Source organism: Octopus bimaculoides, chromosome 5 (assembly GCF_001194135.2).
Source record: "Octopus bimaculoides isolate UCB-OBI-ISO-001 chromosome 5, ASM119413v2, whole genome shotgun sequence".
Taxonomy (NCBI): domain Eukaryota; kingdom Metazoa; phylum Mollusca; class Cephalopoda; order Octopoda; family Octopodidae; genus Octopus; species Octopus bimaculoides.
Genome location: NC_068985.1, coordinates 31,790,974 through 31,810,490, shown reverse-complemented (window position 1 = coordinate 31,810,490; position 19,517 = coordinate 31,790,974). Strand labels below are relative to the sequence as shown.

Here is a 19,517-nt window from a genome sequence, read left to right as displayed (position 1 = left end):
TATATATATATATATTTTCCTTGTTGAAAAATTGAAATTTTACAAGCAAATTTTTTTCAGAATCGGATCCTCCATAACCAAAAATGTGGGATTTTGTAAAAAAAAAAATCAATATATATCCATTTTACCCGAAGTTATGGCAGAAAAATCAGATCTTGTGAATTTTCCGAAAGTCCCCTCCCCACCCCCAGGGTTGTCAGCGCACAGCAGAAATTTAGAATTGTTGATCAAGGCAGAGATCTAGGCTGAAAAGTGAACTTTGAATAACTTGTCCCAGTCAGTTGGTATTTCGGGTACTTTGGAGATTTTGGAAAGATTTGCTAACCGTCGGTTGATCAGAAATATTTATACATACATTGTAAATATGAATAATTATTTATACATACATTATACATGGTTGTAAAAACAATTATACATAGTGCTCCAATAGTTGAAAACAGGAAGTATGTGACAGGGTTTGTTCTTTGACAAATCTAAACTGGATATAACAATAAATGACATGCATTTATATTTAGAATAAATACTTACTTTTGAAGGATGGCAAAACAGAAACAGATATTGACTCAAAAGTTACTGAACCATTCTAATTTTTCTCCACAACCAGGTACATTTCTAACACAATGTATATGCTTTATAAAACATTTCTCAACAACCAGACACATTTTCTCTATCCTTACATGCGCATACAGGATACAGAGGTAGCAGACATTATGTACATGAATAAAACTCTTAAACTTATCAACTAAATATAATCATTGCAGGACTGGTATCCATAAAACAAAATCCAGCACAAGCCAACAAGAAAATGTGAACAATCAATCTGCTAATAATAACAGCCAAATCTCACAAGTCACCTACTTTTCTGTATTTCTGTTTTCTCAACATCTGAAAAGGTGCCTAAAACCCAATCTGGAATCTTCATATTGTTCAGAGAAGTCTTTATGTAACATGTTTGGAAGAGCATTAGACTGAAAAACTTTAGTGCCTTTCCACTGATTATTATCAAATGAAGAAGTGTAAGTTAATGTTTCAGTGAGCCATGAACATTATACTATCTTAATTCCATCTAATCTGGAGACTGGTGCTTGCTAAGAAGTTAGTATATGTAATAAGGATAGAAATATAGTTGTTGTATCTTCAACAAAACTTGTCTTACTTTTCTGCTGAAGCCAAATCACTTGCACTTGGAAATGTTATGATATTCCATTTTCACTTCTATCAATCAATTCCATACACTATATGAATATGAGACTTAGACTTCCAGAATGAATCCCTTCACTTAAATTCTTTGGTTGGTCTCAGCATTAGCTGAATGTAGAAAGTGTTCTATCACCAACTTTATGGTGACCTCCATTTGACCAAGTAGTGTGCACTTGACAAAAGTGTGCCAACAAAAGAATGAATGAAACTATATCCTTCAAATGAAATAATCAAAACAATTTCAAGTGACAGTAACACCTCTTCAACATTGTTCCAAAAGTGATGATATTAGAAATATGTTATTGATTTATTTAGTTTCACATCAGTCACTATACCTTTCAGGTAGTTTATGAGTAAATAAATATGACTGAATTTAATTACCAAAAGAGTACCATTACTCAAGGACACTGATAAAAGAATATTATTAGAGACTTAATAACCATGAAATACCTCAAAAATACAATTCTGTATTTTAAGATATACTTCACATAAAATCCTCATAGTCCAGTTCATTATATGATCTTACCAGTGTGATAATTGCTACTGCAGTTCTCTCACATTTAGGATGTTACTTTGTTCCACTTACACAAGCATTGATATATGGGACAAAAATTCTTTGTATGTGATTGTTTTAGACAAGTAGTTTCAACAATCTTATAAACTGTTGGTTACACATAACCAACCATATCTTGAACTGCATTTTTGTGCATGGTTGACCTAGAAGAATGCTATGAGAATCAACTAGCTACAAAGTTCACAAGTATTGTAAATCATGTTCCTATCTACAGCTAACAGGTCCACTAATTCATGTCTTTAAAGTTGTCAGATGGATATGAATTACTTCAAAAGCATCAACAGTATGGTGTAGGGAATAAAAGCTAAGGCTAACAGTATCTTGCACTCGAGGCATACTTACTCATTATGATATTCTTTAACCCTTTCATTACTGTATTTATTTTGAGATGCTCTATGTTTCTTTCAATTACTTTAAATATAACAAAGAATTTAGTAAAATAACTTAGTTATCATTCAGCTAGTGTTAGGAACATAAATTGTAACTTACGTTTGATGGAAGATTTTAATTCAAAACTTACGAAAACAAGACATTTGTATTCAGAGCCAGAGCTGGTTTCAGCCAGGTTGGTAAGGAAAGGGTTAACAAGATTTTTGCTGCATTGATTCAAATGAAATAGGAAGCTGACAATTATAATTTGTTGACTGAAAATGTAGTTTAGTGCATTGTGAAAGCCATTTTCACAATCTCATGATAAAAAAAGTAGGTTACAAATTACTTTTTAATGAGCAAATAGTTTCAAATACTTTTGTGTGTACATCTTTTCTTTTATTGAAGGAAAATGTACACAGTTGGTAATATTGTACCTACCTTCCGAGTATGAAATGCTGTCAACTGATAGAAAAGATAAAGAGCAATTTTGAAGGCCCATAAAAATAAACAGTCACCACTATTTGCCAAAATTTAGAAATTTTCTTCAGAACCAAAGATGAAAATGTATTAGAATTATCCAAACCAGAGCCTCTTCTCTCGGTGTAGATATCAACAGTCTGAGAATATTAGTTTCCTCGATAGTTTTAGGATTCAGTACTGATTTACCATACTTCTGTTCTCATTCTTTAGATTAATTTTGTATTTAGAAAATTAAATAACTTCTAGTAATAGAACAAGTTGTTCGTGTATCAGAAATCTTGGTGTACCTTGAATTTGCTGCTCTTGACTGAATTGTTGATAAATATTGTTTTACTTCTGATTTTATTACACTTGTTACATGGTTATAATTTCTTCTGTTGTCTACTTATTCATGCATCACCAGAATGCTAACTTTAGATATTATGCAGTTTCAAGACTTGATGTAATTTTTTGAAGTTTTTACCAACTTGATTGATGAAATAATCCACTTATTTGTGCAGTTCCCTGTTTTGAAAACTGAATTCTGTTCTTATAAAATAACAAAAATTTTCCCCAATTCTTAATTTATTAAAATCAGTGACATGCAGCTAGTCGTGTCACACCATAGAAATTTGTGTGGTAAAATAAATAACAGATCCATCTTAAAAATATGAAGCAATTTGTTACTGGTGATCTAATGTCATTCATTCTTTTTATCAGTGTTCTTTTGTCTGGCATGGATATGTTGTCACACAACCAACAAGATAACAGCTTACTAAGTTTATCTGAAACTCATTATCTGTTAAGTCATCATCTGAGAACTGATCTAGGGAAAGATAAACTGTAGGCATCCTTTCAAACCATGGTCAAGTCCCCGATGTGCCTCAACCATTGATGAATTTAGGAGAAGGGTGATGGAATAGGAAGAGTGATGCAGGCTTCATTATGCTTGATGCAAGTATAAGTTATAGTCAGTAAAGGAAGATGAGGTCAATGCTAACAACTTAATGTAGTGAACCAAAACATTTTAATAAGGAGAAAGAACTATTAACTTAACGATCAATTTTGGTCAAAATGGACAGGGGAGACAACTCCAAACTTAAACTTTATGAGAAATAGAATTGAGTAATGCAGTGATGGAGAGTGAATGTGATTTTTGGCAGTATAGAAACACCATTGGACATGATACATGATAACTTGAAATAGAGATGAAGGAAAAATACACTAGGACATGTCCTTCATGAAATTCAAATAGTAAAGTTTTCCTTTCTCGCATGGGTCAGACGGAAATTGTTATATTTCCCATGACTAGACGTCTTCAGAGAAGGTTGGAAATGAAGGACACCACTTGCATGATGGTGACTTGTTTACAACTATCATGTAATGCCAAGGGATGGAGACAGTAATACACACACATAAATATATGTATACACGATATGCTTCTTTCAGTTTCTGTCCACCAAATCACAAGATTTTGGTTGGCTCAGAGCTGTGGTAGAAGACACTTGCCCAAGATGCCATGCAGTTGGACTGAATCCAGAACCATGTGGTTGGGAAGCAAATTTCTTATCATGAAGCCACATCTATACCTAGCATGCTTAATAAGGAAAAAGATTAAACATTTCTTGACTTTAGATTATGTTAACATTGATTATTTTGGTTTTCATGTAGAGTTTGTCCCAAGGTATATTTCCCTTATCCCTTTTTAAATTGATCACACCATAAAGTGTTTATTCACAAAAATCTATACTTCACAGATGAGGTCTAATAAAACACTAACATGCCCATAGTTGTCACTGTATTGCCAAAATTACATTCAATTGCTATAGCATTGCACAAATTCTATTTTCATTAAATTAAATAAAAATTTAAGAGTTGTCTTGTTTAATTAGGATGGTATTTAACTAGATATAATTATGCAGATAGGAAAAAAACTAAATTCATCATTGACTAATATTATTTTATTTCAGTAAGAGACAACTCCAGACATGTTTTAGTTTTATGACCCCATTAGCAAAGCTTAGACTTCATTGTTCATGCTAAGAAACACTAAGTAAATGTACAAGAATATAAACTGGTTGGCATAGAAAGCTAGAATCATTTTGAGAATAACTAACTATATTGTATAGTAATATTATTTAACAAATCTTATACCAAAAGAAAAAATTTCCCACCTAACAACTTAAATATTGTTCCAAGTGGAAAGTAATCTGAGATAGTCTACTGGTGAAATTATTGAGATAATATGTTGTTGATTAGTAGTGAATGTTATATTTTTCTTTAATAAATTCACAATATTTATTTGTAGGTTTTCAGTAAAAAAATTGCTGGAGAGTTAAAATGAGTACGGATAATAAAGTACCTGCCAAGGTGCAGATATTTCAAAATATTAGTGCAGATGACCCTGATGTCACTGAAATTGAAAGCTATTGTGTCAATTGTGAATTACAGGTAAATATCAGTTTTTGATTCCTTAAAGAGTAATTGTCATTGCTAAAGAAATATTTGTCAATGGAAAAACTAGTTGAATGTTTAAATAGCTAAATAAGTAATTTTCTTAGCTTAATTTAATTTCATGTCTCTGGAAGAACAAGGAAGAATATCAAGTCGCTAAAAGAAAAGTTAGATATCATGTAGACACATTATGGAGAGAAGCTGGCAGTAAGAAGGATGCCAAAATTTTACATTGAAAGGATTAGCAGCTTGAAGTGTTAGATTACAAAGCAGTGTGCCAGTGTGAATAAAAATATTGTCTGGGAAAGTGTGCATGGAATGATAGCTGCACACTTGTCCTTGCTGATGCTCAGAAGAAAGAGATGTGAAAACTTCACTACAAGAGATTTCTGAATTAGAATAACGTATAAAAGATTCAGAAAATACCCAGTAGACAACATGTGGTGCCAGCTATTGTAGTTGATAGTTAATATAGTCAAAAGCACAATCAAGGATATGAAGATAGGGAAACAGACATACAGTTAAGGTTAGTCTCTTAGATGTGAAAATATCTAGTGAAGTAGGACATGTACTAACCATCTGCATGTCAGATAGGTGTCATAGCTAATCATTAATCATCAATTGCTAGAAAGGCAAAGGATAGAAGCAACTTCAAAAGCATGCAATTGATGGACTATGTTATCAAAATATAAATTCTGTACAATGTACCCAATACAGGCAATGAATACACAAGAAGTGCAGTGATATCATAGGTTGACAGGGAATGTAAACCTTGTATGTAGCAGATGCACAAGAGTAATAAACTGTAAGAGTGCACAGGAAATAGATTTTCTTAAAAGCCCACAAGAATCTCTAAAGGTAATTGATAGCTTCTGTTACTTAGGCACCCAATTAGCAGTGGTGATGGTGGTCTTAAAGTATAGTTATTAGAATAAGAACAAATTGTATTGTATAAAGTTCAGAGAGCTATTACTTCTGTTGGTAATAAAATATTTTCTCTCTCAGAATGGAGTGGGTTAATTACAGTAAATTTATTTTTGATCTGCTTGCAAACTTGGTATTACTTCTTTTAATGTTGTGGAAGTGTAACTGTATATATAGTAAGAAGTTGATGAAGATAATTCTACTATTCTAACACTAAGTTTTTATTGATAGGTATACAAATTCAATTTGAATAATTATTGATATGTTAAAAATCTTTTGTACCAGGGCAAAACCAAAATCTTACTCACTAAAATTCCATTTTTCAAAGAAGTGATTATTATGTCATTTAACTGTGATCATTGTGGATTTCATAACAATGAGCTAAAGCCAGGTGCAGCTATACAACAACTAGGTGTGCAGTACAAAGTTCGAATTACTTCTAAGAAGGTAAGAAACTGTATTTTTATTATCATTACCTGTTAGTTATTATTCCATACAGATTATCATATAAATGGCTTTCATTACAAAGTACTTGCTAATTTAGCTCTTCAGCAGATAATATGAAGGTCAACAAACACTGAGTTCAACTTTGCTTTCATCCTTTTCTAAGGTTGATAAAGTAAAGCACCAACCAATTACCAGGTTGATTATATTAACTGTACTCATCACCAAAATATGTAGCTTTGTTACAATGTTATAAATCACTTCAGCCATTTACAAAAAATGTAAACATTTTTATTCTTTAAGACTGAATAGTTCTACATATTTACTGCATATTCGTAGTTTTGTTTTCAAGATATATTTCCTTAAACCAAAGTAGAGCAAGAAGACTTGTAAGCTTTGCTATTCTGCTACATTGTGATTTTTAAGAAATATAAATAAATAACAAATAAAATTGCTTTTTTTTTTATACTCTGTTGCCAAGTTCCTCATCTTAGTGTTTTGAAAATATACATTACTTACTAATATAAGTATCTTAATCAGGAAGCAAGAGTGTAGAGAATACAATTAAATTACCTTAAGCAAGGAGAACACAGTTCAGTGTGGCAGAATTTGAAGCTAATCAAGTGTTTGTGGTAATTTTTGATTCAATGATTGTTTCCTTATGAAAAAAAAAAAAAAAAAAAAAAAAGCACAAACTGGTTTTGAAGCTAAAATTTCATTTTATTAGAGTGACTTATATGATTTGAATTATTAACAGGCATAAATGTTGCATGTCTTAATGCATTTTGTGACATTAAGAAACATGCTTCTATTATTAAGTGATCATATCTGAGCTGACTGGCAGTAGTCACTTCCAGCTTCAAATGGGATTTTAGCCTGTTTTCAGCTAGAATAGGTTCTTTATGAGTTTTTTTTTTTTTAAGTTTGCATTTCAATATCACTTACTATTTAGCCCTTCAGCATTCACATTATTTTGTCAAATGTAATGGTTATTTATTCACATTGTTTTGAATTCATTGTGCATTATCTTGTAACTTTGAGAGCTTGATGAGGTAATTGTTAATTTTTAAAATGATAATGAAGGGTTGGTGTTAGAGGCCAGATTTGACCAGTTTCAACATAAAACAAGTAGAATATTTTGGCTGGATACAACTAGTGTAAATGTTAAAGGGTTAATATTTTCAATTTTGAATGTCACAGAATACAACTGTATCATTGCTATCCAGTGCTCCCACCACTATATACCCAAGTTTTCACCACTCACAACATTCCCCTCCCCCACTCTCGACTCACACTTCTTTGGCAATGCCCTGCCACTTATATTATGACCTCCATACCTCTTGGGTGTACCCTGACACTTGCCACCATCTCTCTCTCCTTTTACTTGACCATCCCATTTATATTCTCATCCTGGTCCCTTGTGAGTTTGCCTGGTATTTTGCCACCATCTCTCTCCTTCTCCTGCTCTTCTCTCAGGTTGGGTAACCATGTATTCCCTTTACAGTAGCACACCTGTTTCTGTCCTCATTTCTCTCTCTCTCTCTGGCTGGGTAACCATGTACCTCTGCTTCAGCAAGACACCTGTTTCTGTCTCCTCTGTCTCACTATAAGCTTTCATCATCTGACACAAGATTCTCTCTTCCAATGCCTCTTCCCCGCTCAAGTTACTTGGTAATCCTGCTAGTGTTGGTGCCACTGAAAAAGCATCCAGTCCACACTTTAAAGTAGTTGGCATTTGGAAGGGCATCCAGCTGTAAAAACCATGCCAAAACTGGTCTCACCTGTGCTTGTGCCATGTAAAAAGCACTCAGTCCATTCTGCTGGGTGGTTGGTGTTAGGAAGGACTTCCAACTGTAAAATCCATGTTGAAACAGACACAAAAGTATAGTGCAGACTCCTACCTGGCCAGCTCCTGTCAAACCATGCCAGTATGGAAGGCGGATGTTAAACAATGTCGATGATGATGACAACTGTGTCACAACACATAGCTGTTTGGTTAATAGGTTTGCTTTGCAATTTAGTGGTTTTGAATTAGATCTGAATATAACAACCTGTTCAAGTCTTTTCCTACAGTTTTGAATCAATCCTAGCCTTGCGAGGCAAAATGGGTTGGCAGAAACTATGCAGAAGCCTATCAAATGGACTGTGCTTCTTAAGTGGTAGATTTAATCTGCCACTTAGCTTGACATCACCACTCACTCTTGCAATAAAAACCTAAATGTAGAGTACATGTCTGACAATGAAAAAATTTCAGCTTTAATTATATTTTCTGCCTTCATCAATTGATATGTATCCCTAGTCAAGCTCTCAAATACACCTATAAAAGAATATTAATTGTTTAATTTTTCATATAATGTTACAGGATTTAAACCGGCAAGTTATTCAAACTGATTCTGCTACAATAAGAATACCAGAACTAGACTTTGAAATTCCACCAGGGAAAGGAAGTGAGTAGCTGTTGACATTGAATCAAGTATTCATGATTGAATCAAGTATTCTTGATTGAATCAAGTATTCTTGATTGAATCAAGTATTCTTGATTGAATCAAGTATTCTTGATTTGAATCAAGTATCCTTGAATCAGAATTGAAACTTGGTTGATTTAGTATTGAACCATTTCCCTTCTTCATCAGTTCATCGGTTTTTCTTACCTTTAGTATTTATTTCCTGTACCGCTGGACTGGCTCTCGTGCCGGTGGCACGTAAAAAGCACCCACTACACTCTCAGAGTGGTTAGCGTTAGGAAGGGCATCCAGCTGTAGAAACTCTGCCAGATCAGATTGTAGTCTGGTGTAGCCACTTGGTTCACCAGTCCCCAGTCAAACCGTCCAACCCATGCTAGCATGGAGAGTGGACGTTAGATGATGATGACGATGAATAGACAATTATTCACAGCTTCTTCAAGATCTTTATTTTCAGTTTGATTTAGACAGTTGTGCTTCCTTCTTGTATATGTCACCAGCTGTCTGAGAGTAATTCTTTAAGAATTTCAATATTTTCTCTAATTCTTTGCTTTTTGTCATCATCTAATAACATTTAATAATAGTATCTGCAAAGAATAGGATAGATGAAGAATAGGGAAGGAAAAGACACTGAAAAATTCTTCAATAGATTTTTTTAGCACATTTACTTTCAAAATGAACTAGTGGACACTTGTATGAAAATTTCATTTATATAAAACTTCCCTGTATATGTTACTGATGTTTTAGCTTATAAAACAATACTCTTCCTTTGTATTAAAGTATTTTATACAAATATGATGGGTTTTCTTAAAAACACATAGGAACAACCACCTGTATGTGATATATAGACCACTATGACTGACTGCAATATTGTGTTTCAGTTGTCTGTTCAGTGCTTTGAGCATTTCAAGGTTAGTGTTTAATGCTCAATATTCAGAAGTTCATGTACAAAAGAAGTATGTTTATGAAATTGCAAATTACACATTGAAACATTTTCAATAAGAAAATGCTGCTCTCTGGGACAGCATGATCATAAGATTTTGTACTATGGGAAAATTTACTCTTAAATTGAAAGAACAACCTACTGAGCCTACAAAATTAATGTTTCCTGTACTGTGTATACCCTGGTTTTTAGAAGAAAACAAAACACATCATGTGCTTGTAAAGTGGTAGCTAAAAAAGATTTCTATCAGGAAGGTCATCTGGTCATAAAGCAATGTCTCATAGCAAAAGCATATGTAGAGATGGTGATGATAATGTATGTTATTGAAATGAAAGTAAGATGTAAATATAAAACCACTAAAATGTTGAAGGAAAGCAGCTCCTCTCCATTTCAAGATATACCTGGAATTCTAGAAATTATTTTAATGTATTGATAAGTCTCCATAGTTTCTGTTTAGTCACATAATATCTTTTAATGTATATTGTTCACTAAATATTACAAGAACATTGTAAATTGTTGGTCAGCTAAAATATCATCAAAGAGGTTATAAAGTAAATTTTGCAAGTTTGATAAAAATGAATATTTCTCAACATAATATCATATTTATAAATATCAACAGTTGAAGGAATGGAAATAAGTAATGGAGGCTGGGATGTTAGGCCTCACAGATAAGATTGTGCTGAAATGCGAGGCATGGCAATCTGCTATACTCCATATGTGTTTAATCTTTGAATATATAGAAAAACTAACATTAAAAGATTGGTGTTGATAATAACAATGGTTGTGAATCTAAAATTATTGTTCATAGTGTTTTTTTTAAATTTTTATGTTTTTTTTAAAATTAACTTCTTATTAAAGATAATGCATTGGATTCAGATGTTTAGCTGGTTTTCTATAAACATCTCTCATAATCTCTGTTGCAGGCATAACAAACATTGAAGGTTTGATAGCAAATGCAATAACAGGAATTGAGTTCCAACAACCCCTCCGAAAAGTAAGTTATTACAAATTTAGACTCTTTAAAAAAATTTTTTCTCTTTAATTTTGAAAGGTTATCTGATGTTTCTTATATTTTCCATCTTTGGTTGAAATTATAATGAAGTGAAAGATAGTGATAATTGATAAATTGATAATCATGACAGTGGTAGTATTAATAGTGACACCTACCACCATCATCACAATTCATCACCATCTTCATTAAGGGTTGCCTTGTTATCTGGTCATTAATTCTTCTTTGTGTTTTGACATTAAAAATTATGTCTTATTCTTACTTAATCTTAACCCATATATACCAAGTGATGTTATTTTATTATTGTTGTAAAAAAAAACCTTTCATTTTCTTAATCTATTTTAGCCATGTTGATATTATACTTAATTCAGCCTTCTCAAATATAGAATTAGTTTAACTGAATAAATATTCTAAGATATTGTGAGATATTTCTTGATCTGTTTCATAAGAATCTTCAGAAAGGGACAGTTGAAAGAGAAAACTGCAAGGTTACGTGTTTTGTTGAGTTTCTTATAAATTAAAGAGATAGTTTTGATATATTTCATATATTACATATTAAAACAAACTTAAGGCAGAATTGTTAACTTATTAGACAAAATGCTTAATGGCATTTCTTCTTCCTCTTTGTGTACTGAATTCAAATCTTACTGAGGTCAACTTTGTCTTTCATCCTTTTGAAGTTGACAAAATAAGTTGTAGTTGAACCCTGGAGAGTTGATGCAAAGGATTTAACCACTTCTCTAAAATTACTGGCTTTGTATCCAAATTTGATACTATTGTCTAAACAAACTTATTTTATCATATTTGTTTTCTTTTTCTCTAGATACAACATCCTGAATTAGCAGAACAATTAGATGCATTTGTCATTAAGTTGAAGAAACTTCTTGAAATGGAAGAACCATTTACACTTGTAAGTATTAAAAAAATTATATATGAATAATAATAGAGGTTACAAAGACGACTACATTGAGTGAGTTTAAGTGAGAAATGAATAGTATTAGCTAATCGAGAAGGGTTGAACATTAGAAGATACAAAGGGAAAAATATATTTAATGGTAGATCATTGATTGGAATTTGTTTGAGAATGTGTAGTTTACCTAACAGCTGAACTACATTTCTTAGCTCTGGTTATGCAATATTTAAGTGGTCATGGTGTTTATGTATACATATATGTACTTGTAAAGCATTAAAAGCTATAACGAACTTATGTATATTTTGTGTGTGCTATCTGAAAAATTATATATTTTTTAAGCAAGTATTTAATGAATATTTTTTATTTCAGATTATTGATGATCCCAGTGGTAACAGCTTTGTGGAGAATCCATATCCTTTAAAGATATACTCTTTTCCTAATGATACATTTTCTTAGGAATCATTTCAGAAATGCTATTTTCCTTTGATTTCCTGCAAAAAACCTAATCTCTAATAAACATAACTTCCATTAAGCAAAGATGATATTAATATCCATTATTCTTGTGTCAGCTTGCCTGTGATACCAAACATCCTGAAATCTTATGCAATTGCCACTACCACAGCCACCACCACCACCGTTATTCCCCATGTTTTGGTCATTCTCTGTCACAAGTACCTTCCATTCAGTATTTGTTATCTATTCATATCACATGTTAGTGCAGTTACTTCCCCTACCTATCTCAATCCAGATACTCAACTAACTAGTATTGTGTCTTTCGTACAAGCTATACATACAGCATTTTACTCAAAAGAGATGTGAATCACATTCCTCTCTCTTCCCCACTCTCTCTCTCTATATATATCCAACCATATATTTATGTCCATTTCACATGTTTACATGTGTTGGAGAGGTTGTAATGCTCCATGTTAGCTACTGTTTGAAGTTACTGCCCTTGTAGATATGTTTGATGGCCATGTATCACTTGTACCTTTCATTTTTGACTTGATTTCTATGCTAGATCCCTTCTTAATGCCAACTACTTCATGGTGTTCTCGGTGCTTTTAACATGGCACTAAAACTAGAGAGGTTATGATGTCCTCCATTGTACTAAAAATGTCTTCTCACTCCCACACTGCCATTTTACAGAGTGAACTGGGTGCATATAGCTCGTGGTACAAGCACTATTGAGATTGCATTGTACCCTGTGAGATTAATGAGTCCTCACTACTCTATGATGAATTTGTCTACTCGAGGTAAGGTGAATGGAAGAGCAGTAACGACAGAAGAACAAAACACTCAAGTGAAGAGAACTGGAATATGATGGTAGAAACTGAGTGAGAGGGATGAAAGTCTGGTAGAGGGGATGAGAGAGTGATAGATAGTAATAGAAGTAGATAGAAAGTAAGAGGGTGTGATAGTTGTCAATAACAAGAGGTTTGGGAGAGAGGGTGTGATAACTGGCAGTTATAGAAAGGGATATGGTAAATGTATTGGGGTCAAACAAATCCATTGCAATCCCTTATACAGTGATCTCATGATAGGTGAGAGGGGGGAATGATAAGGGATTATTGAATACGAGTGGTGGAAGCAAGGACTAGAATCGAAGGGCCTTAGAGTCAACCTAGCTAAAAGTGGAAGCAAGGACTAGAATCAAAGGGCCTTAGAGTCAACCTAGCTAAAACCAAAGTCCTAATAAGCAGAAAGGTAGACAAAACACAAACCACTTCAGGTAGATGGCGCTGCTCAATCTGCAGAAAAGGCGTAGGTAGAAACTCCATAAGTTGTACCCAGTGTAAGCTATGGACACATAAGAGGTGCAGCAATATCAAAGGAAGGCTAACTAGCAAGATAATTTTTGAATGTGGCAGATGCTCAGGAGCAATAAACACTGAAAATGTGCAGAAAACAACCTTTGCCACATTCCAGGGAGAAAAACTAGAAGTAGTTGATAGCTTCCGCTATCTAGGTGACGAAGTTAGTAGCGGGGAAGAGTGTGCTGGGATGAGATGGTGAAGCACGACCTTTGAACTTTAGGCCTCACCGAGGCAATGACTAGTGACCGGGACCTTTGGAAATATGCAGTATGTGAAAAGACCCAGCAAGCCAATTGAGAGCATAATCTGTGGCCTCTGCCAGAAGTGTAGTCAACTCACTTATTCGTATGCGAAGACCTGTTGAGGCAAGTGAATTGAAATCGAAATTGAACCAAATTTGACGACTGGCACCCATGCCAACCTCTCCTTCATTGGACACTAAACACTGCTTGCGAAGACCTGTTGGGACAAGTGAAATCGAAATCGTAATTGAACCATATTCGATGACCGGCACCTGTGCCAGTAGAGTACTAACAGCACCGTCCGAGCGTGAACATTGCCAGAGCAGCTGTCTGGCTTCTGTGCTAGTGGCATATAAATAGAACCATTTGAGCATGATCGTTACCAGCATCGCCTTACTGGCACGTTAGAAAATCATTCGAGCAAGGTCATTGCCAGTGCCGCTGGACTGGCTCCTGTGCAGGTGGCACGTAAAAACCACCATTTTGAGCGTGGATGTTGCCAGTACCGTGTGACTGGCCCGAGTGAAAAGAGTATTAGACAGGAAGCATAGTATAGCAAATAGAAGAGAGGAAGAGTGATAGATAAGAGGGTATCAAAGAAATGGGGAGACAGGTGTAGACTCGACAGGGGTATATTGGATGAGAGATCCAAATGTGGATATAGATACATTATGCATCCCAGCCTCCCTCACTATCATCATTTTGAACTGTTGTTTCATGGAGGTGATGACAAATGATTGAGACCTCTGGCGATTTCCTGTGCTTGAGAAGACTGTCAAGCCCAGTGATATCGTAGTCGTGGACAGAGCCAGTGACATATAAAAAAGGCACTCACTACACCCTTGGAGTGGTTGGTGTTAGGAAGGGCATCCATCTGTAGAAACCTAGCTTACCAGTTCCAGTCAAACTGTCTAACCCATGCCAGCATAGTAAATGGATGGTAAATGATGATGATGAGCTTTGTGACAGTTACATCAGGAGTGATCAAAATGCTATAAAACCCTAATTGCTTCGTCCTTTGTGTGGTAGACTTAATATGTCACCTGTTTCAATGCCAGCGGCTGGCTTTTAGTCAAATCCACTATATTGCAAGCATTTGGACCATGTCTCTTGTCTGAGGATAGTCTGATATATTGCTGCACTAATTGTCCACATGAATGAACAGACATCAGGCATGAAGAACTTTGAACTCAGAACCTGGAATCTTTATTCAAGCATAGTGTATTTAGGATTACATTATTCAATGTGTCCTCTTTTTTTTTCTATTTTTTAGAAGAGTAGGATGGGATTGCTAATTCTAATTGTAGAGGCTCTTCTAGTCATGGTTCATAGGTGCTAAGTACAAATTTTGTTAACTTTGGGTAGATAGAAATGAAAGTCATATTCTTGAAAGGATAAAAAAATAACTATTGTTCATTTTACACTTTTGTGATTAGTATAATAAACAAACAACATTTTATCATCTTAATGCTCATTTCCTTTGTAGTATGTATTAAATATACTCAAATACATATGGCACATTTTTCACAGTGTACAGTATTTATGAAAAGCAAATCTCTCTTCATTCCATTTATTGATCCTTAATCTACTTTTCCACTCATGCTCCAAACAAAGATACAGAAATGGTTGTGCACAACTTTAAAAGGTCTGCTGAACAGAATGTATCACTTGGCATACCAGTGAGTAATTTTTATTTCCACTGATATTTATATTCATAATCATCATCATCATCATAATGCCCACTTTTCCATGCTTGTGTGGGTTGAATGGAGCTTATTGAGGCAGACTTTCTATGGCTGGATACCCTTCCTGCTGCCAACTCTCACCTGTTTCCAAGATTATTTACCTTAAGGCTAGACATGTTTGCACAGAATATTGCAAAATGATGACATTGCTGGTGTGATAGTAACACTTTACAACTGTCACACAATATTAAGACAAGGAGATACAAATACACACATTCACACTTGCAAACACACACACTCAAGTGATGGGCTATTTCTGTATCTGACTACCAAATCCACTCACAAAGCTTTGGTTGACCCAGGCTATAGTAGAAAACACCCAAGGTGCCATGCAGTGGGACTGAACCTGAAACCATGTGGTTGGGAAATAAACCTCTTACCACACACTTTGGATCCTTTTGTTATGCTTAAGTTGTTCAGAACCTTGTTACTGATATTACAATGTACTTATTGCTCAGTTGTGCTGGTCAGCCTTTTCTTTACATTTTCCTGCAAGGAGGAGTGACCAAGCCTTTTTTGCAGGCTTATTTATACTATTAAGGTCAAGTAAGTTTACATTCAGCTTGAATTTCTTCAGGTTTATAGCAGGGTGGGAGACATGAGACACAATGGCTGCAGTAAGGGTTTCAGTGTATTTTAAAGAAAATATAACCTCTTTTCATTGTCTTATGATTTAGAGGAAATACTTTCTTGAGTATATGGAAACTTTTGTTTGAGAAATTATTATTGGTGATATTGTTGTTGTTTCCTTTTATTTGATACACTTTTCTCTCTAATTTTTTATTGTATATCATTGTAATATTTCTGTTTCTTTGTATTACATATAATTTATAGCCTGAAGAAGATGATCGGAGTGTTGTTGCAAGTGCTGGAATTCCTGCTGACAGTACTTTGAACCTTAAAGATGAGGTATATAGAAATAATTCATTACAAAATTAAATTTCAACACACTTTATATAAAATTTCTTATGCAAAGATCCTAAATGTGTGTGTGTGTGTTTACACCAGTGTTCAGGAAATTTCCTTCATCCTTGACCCTGCAAACTACCTCCTATTAATATGCAAATCACATACATACAATTTTTCTCTGAAACATATAACATCCAGCTCCTATCTTTTCCTATCCAGGCTACATCAGTTCCAAATTTTCTTCTGAAAGGAGGTGTCGTTTGTTATTTAAAATCTACCACTTGCAGCTATTTTTGGTGAAAGTTTCATCTCCTGATTATGTTAAATTTACCTACTTTATTATTTTAAATGTCTTTCCCTTTTTAGTGACCACCTACAGCTTCTGCCTTGCCAATTCCTTCAGTGTTTGATTTTGAATGCTTAACCTTTGTGGTTGTTATCTCTTGAGAACTTTGACAAAAAAAAAAAATATTAATTATCTTGATATCAAATGAACACATTTAGTATTGACCATATTTAGTATGAGATTTTTCTGCCTTTGGGTTCCATCAATTTTTCATTTCTAAATTTTCCCAGCAGAGAGTGTATTGACTAGAAGCTGTCCAAGTCACAATCTTTGAATGCTGGCATACTTTAGGGTTCCACATTGTTGGTGGCAAACTGGCAAAATCATTAATGTGACAGACACAATACTTAGTAGCATTTCTTCCAATTTTTTAGGTTCTGAGTTCAAATCCGACCAAAGTCAACTTTGCCTTTCATCCATTTGGGGTTGATGTAATTGACTTTCCCTCTTCCCTCAAAGTTGCTGGCCTTGTGCCAAAATTACAAAGAATATTGTCACTTCTAATTAAACATATTTCTGTGCAAATGATGCCACAATTCCACCCTTCACTTCTCCATAACCTTGTCTATACAAACATCATCCACATTTAACTTTGTTAGCTCCATCCACGTCAGCCCCACTTCTATGAGCAATGAACTTCAAAGGTTGTTATGTCAAAGGAAGCATGATGAACTTGTCTCATTTAATAGCATCTAAAATATATAAAAGAATTCACCAATTTAAAAAAAATTGGAAGCCCAATCATCTTTCCAACATACCATCTCTTTTCTTTCTTTCTTCTGTTATTGTGACAGTTCCTACTCTTCTGAGCTATCAAGTTGTGTATTACTCTTGCCCACACCTACTTAAATGCATCAACCTGTTCTTTTCTTGTCATTCTTACTGTGGCTTACACCAGAAACCTCATATTAAATGATATGGCCAATTCTTCCTACCCACAATTATAATTTACAAGAAAGTGAGTATGAGAAAGTATGGACAGAAGATTAGGATGGGTGGGTGATAAGTTCATTAGGGTGTGAGAGTAGAGCAACAGATGTTTCTACTAAATATTTATTGTCTAAAATGTTGTTTGAAAATTATTATTTGTAAGAAATGTTTGTATTTTGAAGTATTTTCTTGTGATGATATTTGGAAACGAAGCTTGTGACTGGCTTGACATAAATTGATATATTCTGTTATATTTCTTTTATTGCAGGTGTTATCCTTTGACATAAATTGTCCTAACTGCAATGCATTGTGTTCTACTAACATGAAATTAATCAGTATCCTTTTATTTTAATAAAATTTAATTAAATATTTCCTTTTCTACATTTGCTAAATAGCTAAAGTTTATTAAGTAAGATATATTTTACTAAATAAATATTGTGTTTTATTCTGGTGATGAGTTGCATTTTAGAATAAAGGCTAATGCATAAAGTAATAATTTTTTCTAAACATTGCAAAATATTATAGAGAAAAGTGAAAAAGTAAAGGAAAGAGGAAAAAGTAAAACAAATATGGCATTAATAGAAGCAACAGCTAAAGAGCAAAACATTTTTTCTGAGCCTTACAACTTTCTTTTGGAATGATAGTTAAGAGGATTATTGATAAAAATAGTTTTGTAATCTGTCAATATAAATTATGCACACATATACATATATACACACATATATAGAAACTCACATGTTGATAGTGTTGAAGAAGCTATTACAACTTTTACAAATTAAAAATCTTTCTCTGAAATAAATAACTGCTATTTGTTAATGCCATCACCTTAACTCTGCTAGATATTCCTCACTTTAAGGAAGTTGTTATAATGGCTACAACTTGTGATCAATGTGGCCATCGTGATAATGAAGTTAAAAGTAGTGGTGCCATAGAACCAAAAGGGAAACACTTGGATTTGAGAATACGAACAATTTCTGATCTGTCTCGAGATGTCTTGAAGGTACACATTTTCTTTGTTTTTTAATTACTTCTTTAGTTTTCTTAATGTAATTTTGAGAATTTATTCTCATTCATTGATTGAAATTAATCTTTATCAGTTTTTTAATTTTATTTTAACACTCTGAAAACGTTGGTTGTAACATTTTGTATGAAACTGAATTTAGAAATTTCCTCTTTAGATAACTATTTTCTGACATCACTTTTAATATAGCTATCCTAGTTTATTGAAATATTTAATCACGTAAATGAGTTATGACATGTTTTCAAATATATAAAATTGTTTTACTTGATGATAATTCAAAATATGTTTGCCAATTATTGCATCTTTAACTAATGATGAATTGCTTTTGTCTATTACAGAGTGAAACCAGCAGCATTTCTATTCCAGAACTTGACCTTGAAGCTACGATTGGTTCTTTAGGAGGAAAGTTTACAACAGTTGAAGGTTTACTTACTGATATAAAGGACTCAGTAAGTCAAGGAATTTTGTTTTACTTTTACCAAATGTAGGCTGAAAAATGATTTACAATGAAAGAAATGAAAGTATACTCTTTTATACTCTTTTACTTGTTTCAGTCATTTGACTGTGGCCAAGCTGGAGCACTGCCTTTTAGTCGAGCAAATCAACCCCAGACTTATTCTTTGGAAGCCTAGTACTTATTCTATCAATCTCTTTTGCCGAACCGCTAAGTTACGGGGACGTAAACACACCACCATCGGTTGTCAAGCGATGCTAGTGGGACAAACACAGACACAAACATACACACACACACACACA

General features: G+C 33.7%; 1 protein-coding gene across 3 annotated transcripts in view; it reads left to right on the top strand.

Annotated features, from left to right (window-relative positions):
- Positions 1-19,517, top strand: part of LOC106867878 (zinc finger protein ZPR1) — a 28,867-nt gene that overhangs the window by 1,505 nt on the left and 7,845 nt on the right. For 2 of the 3 annotated variants that reach the window (XM_014912936.2, XM_014912937.2), the window contains exons 2-12: positions 4,914-5,056; positions 6,269-6,430; positions 8,790-8,874; positions 10,756-10,826; positions 11,665-11,751; positions 12,124-12,164; positions 15,408-15,489; positions 16,390-16,464; positions 18,009-18,075; positions 18,580-18,740; positions 19,100-19,210. In XM_014912936.2, coding sequence (XP_014768422.1) covers positions 4,946-5,056; positions 6,269-6,430; positions 8,790-8,874; positions 10,756-10,826; positions 11,665-11,751; positions 12,124-12,164; positions 15,408-15,489; positions 16,390-16,464; positions 18,009-18,075; positions 18,580-18,740; positions 19,100-19,210 — 1,053 coding nt within the window. In that variant the 5' untranslated portion in view covers positions 4,914-4,945. Of the gene's footprint in view, positions 1-771; positions 1,017-4,913; positions 5,057-6,268; positions 6,431-8,789; positions 8,875-10,755; positions 10,827-11,664; positions 11,752-12,123; positions 12,165-15,407; positions 15,490-16,389; positions 16,465-18,008; positions 18,076-18,579; positions 18,741-19,099; positions 19,211-19,517 lie in introns of those variants that run through there. The other variant, XM_052968259.1, reaches the window with a different exon arrangement.